The sequence below is a fragment of the Octopus bimaculoides genome, chromosome 22 (genome assembly GCF_001194135.2).
Source record: "Octopus bimaculoides isolate UCB-OBI-ISO-001 chromosome 22, ASM119413v2, whole genome shotgun sequence".
NCBI lineage: Eukaryota > Metazoa > Mollusca > Cephalopoda > Octopoda > Octopodidae > Octopus > Octopus bimaculoides.
In genome coordinates this window covers 224,843-234,081 of record NC_069002.1, presented here as the reverse complement: position 1 = coordinate 234,081, position 9,239 = coordinate 224,843, and the positions used below count along the sequence as shown (strand labels likewise).

Genomic DNA, 9,239 nt, shown 5'->3' with positions numbered 1-9,239 from the left:
AAAAAAATTGCTGGCCTTGTGCCAAAATTTGAAACCCTTATTGTGAGAGGCTAATAGATATGTACTGTTGTCATGTGATGTGATCTTCTTCTTCTTCTTCCAGCCATTCTGTCTGGCTTGTTTACTTGTCAAAATACTATTGCTTCAGCTAACCACAATTCTCTTACGGCATAGCAATGTAACACTGATGCCCTCCTCCCCCTCCTCCTACTCATGGTTGTTGTCATCATCACTGATTGCAGCATCATCATCATCATCATCATCATCATCATTCTGATTTGCGACAAAGAAGATATCTTCCTCTTCATTTTAGCTATTCTATTTCAGTGTTATAATGCCATGTGAATGTTGTAGCCACAGGTCAGGCATGACTGAACAAACCTCTGATCAAAGAAAGGCATTTTAATCATGATCACACCATCGTTTGTATATCAGTCTACTCATATGTACATGCTTGTATGTGTGTGTGTGTGTGTGTATACATACATACATATTCCTTCTCAACCACATAATTGCAGGTTCAGTCCCACTGCATGGCACTTTGGGCAAATTTTTTTCTACTACAGCTCTAGGCTATCCAAAGCCTTGTGAGTGGGTTTGGCAGAGAGAAACTGAAAGGAAGCCCGTCATATATCTATATATATGTGTGGAGTGGAGGGCTTGTGTGTGTGTGTGTGTGTGTTACTGACTCCTTTTTTGACATTGGGTGATAATTGTAAATGAGAATCACCTTCATACAAGCAGTGTCCTTTGTTTTCAGTCTTCCATGAAAACACATCTGGTGCTGGGAAAATATCACCAAGTAAGGGTTGTTAACAAGAAGAACAGCTGTCCAAAGAAAATCTGCCTCAATGAAATTTCAAACAACTCATGCAAACATGGAAAAGTGGCCATTAAAACGACAATGACAATCACCTATGAAGAGTGTCTTACATATTTGTTATCTGATCTGATCTGACTGTAGAGAACCTGAATTATGCAAGGCTTGAGTGAAATTGTAACTCCTTGTCTATTGGACCTCTATATTTTCCCCTCCTGGCGGGAGTTATATCTACAAAATTATTCAGGAGCAAATCTGAAATCTAAATACATTTCTACATAGAATTTAACAGCTTTCAGTGTTTGACATTTATGTTTCACAAATGTGAACTTTCATATTTTGTAAGTAACCCATTAGGCATCAATATGTTAAGAGACCTTTGAACTGTTCACACATTGATCTTGTTAAATCCATGAATATCATTGGTAGGTTACCAACTGTAAGAAATATCTATTTTTAGTATTCAAATTAGCATCTTTCTAGCGTAACATAAACACACATATCATCATCTGCATCACCATGGTCATTGTGATTGGGCTAACAGCTGTTTTGTCTCTCTTTCTCTCACTCTGTCTGTCTGTCTCTCCCTCCTTCCCCCTCTCTCTACTTTCTTACTGCTACTTAAATACTCATTCCCAGAGGTAATGCAGTATGATCGTTTCAAGCAACTCCATTTAATTGAACAATGCAACCATTACATCAATTATCAATTTAAATGCAGAGCAATCCTCAGCTGCACAAAGACATAAAATTGAATTAAATTAAAACAGATGGACACATTAGTATAATTTTACCTAAAACCTCCAAGAAGGTAAGGTGATAGACAAAGAACATGCTGTCTTCACTTCAGCTTAGAAGCTTCTAAGCTGAAGTGCAAATGCAGACCATTAGCAGTTAGGCAGACATGACTAATAGAATAAGTAACAAGTTTTTTAAAGAAAAAAGCCCAAGGGACGATGTAGTCAACTAAAAATTCTTCCAAGGTTACACTCCAGCATGGTCACAGTCTCATGACTGAAACAAGTCAAAAACAAGGTCAAAGAACTCATATAAAACCATTGAAACAAATTTTTGTTTATTCAAAAAGAGAAATAATAATAATAATTTATTTTTCTGTTTTCCTTCTCTTTGTGAAAGTTAATATCATTATTATTTTTTTTTTACCAATTTTCAGGTAAAAAAACACAAACAAAACATTGTATGTTATTAGGTTGAAGACAGACGTATTAAAGTTGCTTACTTTTGTTTTTACATGTGTGATAAAAGATAAACAGTCTTTGTAATGTGAGTTGCTCGTGACAATTTTGTAACACCTTGTGCACATGATGTTCATGAGATTTCTATGGAATGTAAAACAAATATAGACACAATCATATGCTTACACACACACACACACGCATATGTGTGTGTGTATTGAAATTACATGGCCTACTGGTTAGGGTGTTGTGCTCATGATCACAAGATTGCGGTTTCAATTTCTGGACCAGGCAGTGCGTTGTGTTCTTGGCAAAAAAATTTATTTCACGTTGCTCTGCGATCATTTTGACATCTGCTGTATGGCACTCTGCGCACCTGGACAGGTAATGTCAATTTGATGGAGGGAGCCACCTAATGTACAGTGGAAACATTTGATCACTAGCCTTCATCTGTCATGTGTGTGTGTGTGTGTGTGTGTGTGTGTGTGTTTGAGTGGTGTAAAATAGTGAATGTCTTTAAGGTCATTAAATCTGGCTAGCAGAAATTTACTACTGCAGTTCCTGAGGAAACACTCATGTTGGAAACAGAGCAAGTAAAATTGCAACCTAATGATGGTGTAAAACATGTGATATATTCATAATGCCTATGAATTTCCATCCTCATGTTATATCTATCTATCTATCTATCTAACATGACGTGAAATGTTTTTGCTCAAGAACACAATGCATTGCCTGGTCTAGGAATTGAAACCACAATCTTAAGGTCGTGAGTCTAACACCCTAACCACCAAGCCATGCGCCTCCAATTGCTGTGTTTATGTCTCCATAGCTTAGCAGTTCAACAAAAGAGACTGATGGAATAAGTACTAGGCTTTAAAAATAAGTCCTGGGATCGATTTGTTTGACTAAAGCCCTTCAAGGCGGTGCTCCAGCTTGGCCGCTGTCAAATGACAGAAACAAGTAAAAGAATAAAAGCATAGATAAATTGAATGATGATATAATCGTAATGTATGCATTCTGAAAGGTTCATATAAAATTTCACTAAAAAAATACCCAGTTTTTTGAAAGTTATGAGGAAACAAAGCTGACTTGTGTGAAAAAAAAAAAAAAAAAACTTTATTTCCCAACAAATTCTGATTCAATCGGATTCTTCTTGAACTGAAACGAATTTGTTGAAAATTTCGTTTTTTTTTTTTAAATATCAATTTTTCTGAAAATTACGAGGAAACAAAGTTGGTGGTGGTGGGCACGCTTGTGTAGGAATGCCTACACACACACACACACACACACACACACACACACACGTACACGCATGGAAACATCGAAGAACGTAGTAGTCTATTCGCATATCCTCCTCCATAGTATTTCTTCCAAATTACTCCAGCTGTTTGCTATCTTTACCGGGCACATCGCTTCCAAGAAACCATATTGCAGCACTGGACTAATTCCGCCGAATCCCTGGTGGATACTTCAGTTAAAATGACATTTCCTATCGCCTGAAAAAAACATCTCCATTGCCTACGTTCTCGTTTTATACTTTCATTTTCAATATTTCCCTCCCACTAACTCTATGTAAATGTAAATATATTATATATGCGACTCCCGTCCGTGACGTCTGTCTCTCGACACCCATCATGTTCGTATACTAACACACCACCTGTGCACAGGTAAAGTCTTAATTGCCTCCATATTTTTCTCTGCTGCATCGTTATAGTTTAATTTTCTGACATAATTACAAATTTTAATTGATAAGTATATTGGATTTAATTAGTGTGTGTATTTCCGTGCCCTTGTGTTTGTATTTGGGCATATGTAGATTCCTGCGTGAATCTGTGTATGCGTAGGTTTCCCGTGTGTTTATGTGCGTCTGTATATTTGTTGTTTGCGTTTGCACGTTTTCCGTGTTGTGTGTGTGAGTTTATGTGTGCATGCACGTATATTTTTCTGTATAGTTGTGTGCGACTTTGTGTGTGTGAGAGAGAGAGAGAGAAAGGGAGAGAGAGAAAGAGAGAGAGAGAGAGAGAGAGGCTATTACGACATTAAATGTGACAGTTATTTAAGATTTTCCTTAATAATTTATTTAATTAGTTAAGATTCTCTTCACATTCTGGCACAAGGCCAGCAGGTTTGCGGAGGCGCTAAATCTCTTAAATCGACTTCAGTTTTCAGCTGGTACTTACTTTATCGATCCAAGAAGGATGAAAGGCAAAACTGACCTCGGCGGAATTTGAAATCAGAATGTGAAGACATTTTGCCCCGTCTGCCAACCTTAATATTCTCCTTCATATCGGTTTCAAATTTTGGCATAAGGTCAGTAATTCTAGGTACTTGTTTTATCGACCCAGAAAAATGAAGTCGACCCCGGCGGAATTTGAACTCAGAACGTGAAGATGGATCAAATGCCACTAGACATATCGCTCGGCATGCTACCAATTCTGCCTGCTTGCTGTCTTACAATTCTCTTTAATATTACAAAGAATATAAAGTGGTGAACTGGCAAAATGTTTAGCTGCATTTCGTCCGTCATTATGCTCTGAGTTCAAATTCCGCCGAAGTCGACTTTGTGTTTCATCCTTTCGGGGCCGATAAAATAAGTCTCAGTTGATCACTGGGGGTAAATGTAATTGACTTAATCTCTCCCACTGAACTTGTTGGCCTTGTGCCAACATTTGAAAATAATATTACGAAGAATATGCTAATCGTTCTTTACGAAATTGAACACACTTGAAAATGTAGGAATTCTATGGCCAGCCTCATTCGCGCATACAAATGAGCGAAGCTCTTCCAAATATGACCATTCAGTCGCTGTAAATATAGAACTCGGTTATCTGATTTGTCCTTATACAAAAACGTTAGTGTTAGCTGAAAGAGATTTGGTTGCTATTTTTAGCGGATCGAGCGATCGCCTTGCAACTTTCTCAGTGGTACACGTAAATACCGTACTTAGTCGCACACCCGATGTTTTTTTCAGTTTAACTCATGGGTAAAATAATGCGACTAACACACGAGTAACATATGCGATCACTCGACATACTAGAAATAGCAGCCAAATCTTTCTCAAACCACACCCTGCCATCATAGATAAGGAAAGAACACTTTAGATAATGTAATTCTAATGAAACAGCGCCGAAATAATGGGTAGATCATTGCAAGACCGCCTCTGGTCAATGTTGAAACGCAAAGTTTGCCTTGGCAAGATTTGAACTCGGGGAACAAAGTCAAACAACAAAATGCCACAAACGATTTTTTTTTCTTGTTGCTCAACTGATTCTGCTATTCTACCGCCAGAAAATGTATGTTTATGCAAGTTTATTCACACACACACACACACACACACACACACATGATGGGCTTCTTTCAGTTTCTGTTTACAAAATCCACTCACAAAGCTTTGGTTTGGCCTGAAGCTATAGTAGAAGACACTTGCCCAAGGTGCCACGCAATGAGACTGAACCTGGAAGCATGTGGTTGGAAAGCAAACTACTTACCACACAACCACACACACACATACACACATATATATATATACATCATCATCATCATTTAACATCTGTTTTTCATGCTGGTATGGGTTGGACGGTCTGACTGAAAACTGGTAAGCTGGGGAGATGCACCACGCTCCAGTCTCTGATTTGGCATGGTTTTTACAGCTGGATGCCCTTCCCAATGCCAATGGCTCAGGTGCCAGTTATGAAACACCAACATCAGCCACAACTGTGATCTCCCTTGGCTTGACAGGTCTTCCCCAGGACAGTATGTTGCCAAAGGTCTTGGTCACTTGTCACTGCCTCTATGAGGTCCATAGTTTGAAGGGTGCCACCAGCACGGGTGCCAGTTACATGACAGGCACCCATCCCAGTGGCATGTAAAAAGCACACACACACACACACACACATCAAAGCATACCATATTATAAATCCATGATGGCTAATTTTACCACACACACACACACACACACACACTTCTGCATTTCATCCTACCCTACCATATGTTGTAGTTAGTCCTGTGCTATCTTGCAATGTGTTGCTATAGTTATTTCTATGATCGAAGAAGCAGCACAATACATTTATTATGGCATTGATAAAATCATTATTACCATTACTTTTAATATCATCATCATCATCATGCTCATAAACTGTTTTCTTCCTTTGCCTTTATAAATAGCTTTTCTTGATATCATCTATTTATTAAAGAAAATTTCTATCTCAACCATCAAAACTAGACCTGATCAAATATACAATTCGCTTCACTTTTGGTTTTGATTATGCTGTTTTGTGTGCGTGCATGTGTATATGTGCATATGTGTATATACCATAAATGTATTTCTTTTACCAGTTGTTTATTATTATCATTATTTTGTTAAGTTACAAAATTTGCAATTTTGTTGATAAATATATTTTACTGATTGAAAAATGAAAATTGTAATTATTGTCACTTTTGGACAGAGGGTGGTGAGGTGTGGTGAGAATTGTTAGAATCTATGAGGAGACACCTTGCTGTATTGCTTTCATCTCTTTAAGTTCTGGTTTCAAATCCTATTCTGCTCAAATCTGTCATCTTTTCAAGATCAATAAAATAAAGTACCAAGTGAATACCGAAGTCATTGTAACAGACTAGAACCCATGTCGCACCCATCAAAACTGCTGGCCTTGTTCTTTTAAGCTGACAAAATGATTGGTGCTATTTCTCCTGATTCATTATGTTCTGGTTTCAAATCCTGCTGAGGGCAACTTTGCCTTTTTTTTTTTTCTTGAGTCAATAAAATAAGATACTGGTCAAGAGCTGAGGTCAAAGAGCTGAGGTCAATAGCATCGACTGACCCTCCTCCTCCTCTCAAAATTGATAGTCTTCTCCGAAATAATAAACAGTTCTTCTTCTTCTATTATTGTTTATTCTTTTCATCTCAGGCTTTGTTGTAACTCCTGGAGTCTTGCATGCATAGAGGGCTTGCTATCTGCAGCCTACGGTACCATGCTATCCATTCTTTTCAGCTATCTAATACTTTCCTGATTATTTTGGCTCCGCCAAGGAGGCAAACCTTTGGTATCACTTCTACTGGGAATTATTATTATTATTATCATCATCATCATCATCATTAAGTCAACTCTGGCTTTCATCCTTTCAGGGTTGATAAAATAAGTACCAGCTGAACACTGGGGTCGATGTAATTGACTTACCCACTCTCCTAAAATTGCTGGCCTTGTGCCAAAATTTTAAACGAAGGTGGTGAGCTGGCAGAATTGTTAGCACAGTGGGCAAAGTGCTTAGTGACAATTTGCTCGTCTTTACATTCTGGCTTCAAATTCTGCCAAGGTCAACTTTGCCTTTCATCTTTTCAAGGTTAATGAAATAAGTACCAGTCAAGTACTGGGGTTGATGGCATTGACTAGCCCCCTCTCCCTAAAAATTTCAGGCCTTCTACCTAGAGTAGAAAGGATTCTTCTTCTTCTTCTTCTTTAGAAAGGATTCTTCTTCTTCTACATTACATTCGAAAAAGTGTAATTTGAATGCTAAAGGGTTTAATAGAAAGGCCAGGAAACTATAAGCCATGTGCGCACTCACACACACATACACACACACTCACACGCATGTAACGAACATTCAAACAGCATTGCTGCTACTGCTGATGATGTCAGAGATGGCAAAAATATTAAAGAGAAAAAACAATCAGAAACAAAAACTAGTGTCAATAGCTTAATGAGAAAAGATGTTAGCAATTAAATTACTGCTAATGAACTTAATCTTTATTAGATTAAGCTCTGTTCTTTTTATTCTGAAAGTATATTGTTATATTTAATTAACATATTTTCAAAATGTTTTTTTTTTTTTTCACCTGTAATAGTTTAACATTTATGCTTCCTGACTTTGTCATTCAATTTTATCTACATTTCTGGGACTTGAACACAGTATGTACGGTGATGTCCCTAACTATCACACGACATTTTGTACTCTGGTATTTTATTTCAGTCCACTTCTTCACTCAGCTAATAATAATAATAATAATGATAATGATGATAACATTAACAACAATTTCAAATTTTCGCATAAGACCATCAAGTTCAGGGGAGGGGGCAAGGGATTACATCAACCTCAAGGCTCAACTGGTACTTATTGTTATTGACCCTGAAAGGATGAAAGGCAAAGTAGACCTTGGTGGAATTCGAACTCAGAACGTTAGGAGAGATGAAATGCCACTAAACAGTCACATCACTGAAATCTGAAAGCTACAAGATAATACACGAGTCATTGAAAATAATGTGAATGCACAAGTGTTACGTTTGACAGAATAATCTGAATAATGGTAAAGGGTTGATATGTATTATGAGCAGAACTGTTGGTCGTTGAGGCACTTTGTAGCACCGAAGGCCAAGCGGTCTGTCCACATCACTCCATAAGGCCATGGTAGAATATTCCATTGCTTGGAAACAGGTGAGAGGTGGTGACAGAAAGGGCATCTGCACAGGAAATATCTGCCTCAACAGATTCCATCTGCCCCATGCAAACATGGAAAAGTGAACGTTAAGACAGTGATTATCAATGATGTATGTGGCCGTGAGAAGAGGGAAAAAAAGAGAGAGAGAGAAAGAGAGAGATTTGTATTGTGAAAAGTAAACTAATTTTGATTGATTTAGTTTTTTTTTAATTTACAGATTGCTCAGAGAGTATCATTCATGTACCCATCACCATGTTTGAAGGAATAATTGCAAATTTTATCAATTCCTTCTTTGGGAAGTACATTAAAGACTTGGATTCAACAAAACTTAATTTTGTGATACATCAAGGTAAGAACTTATTTGTATATTCTCTTCTTTTCTTTCGTCTTTTTATTTTTATATACAATTCTCCCCTGTACCAGGAAATTATTCATGCCTATAGATTTTTTAAAACCAAATGAGATTTTTTAATTTATTTATTCCAATAATTGCTTATTTACATTTCTGTGAAGAGTTACTGTGATAACAAACCCTGGCGCCACTATTTGAAAATTGTTAAGACCTTGCATTATAGATTCAAAGCCACTCCTTCAATATGTGTGTGTGTGTGTGTGTGTGTGTGTTCATATATATATATATATATATATATATATATCTACTCGCTGGCGGTACCTACCCACCACTACCCATTTTCCTTTATTCAAAAATTCTTATCGCTCCTTAAAATTATGGCTTTTAAGTGTTGATTTCTCAGCCCAAGAATTACAGCGTGATGTGCTGCTTGACTGG

General features: G+C 37.3%; 1 protein-coding gene across 1 annotated transcript in view; it reads left to right on the top strand.

Annotated features, from left to right (window-relative positions):
* Nucleotides 1–9,239, top strand: part of LOC106878713 (intermembrane lipid transfer protein VPS13A) — a 126,965-nt gene that overhangs the window by 14,359 nt on the left and 103,367 nt on the right. Inside the window, exon 2 of the mRNA XM_052975632.1 lies at nt 8,667–8,798. Coding sequence (XP_052831592.1) covers nt 8,702–8,798 — 97 coding nt within the window. The 5' untranslated portion in view covers nt 8,667–8,701. The remainder of the gene's footprint in view (nt 1–8,666; nt 8,799–9,239) is intronic.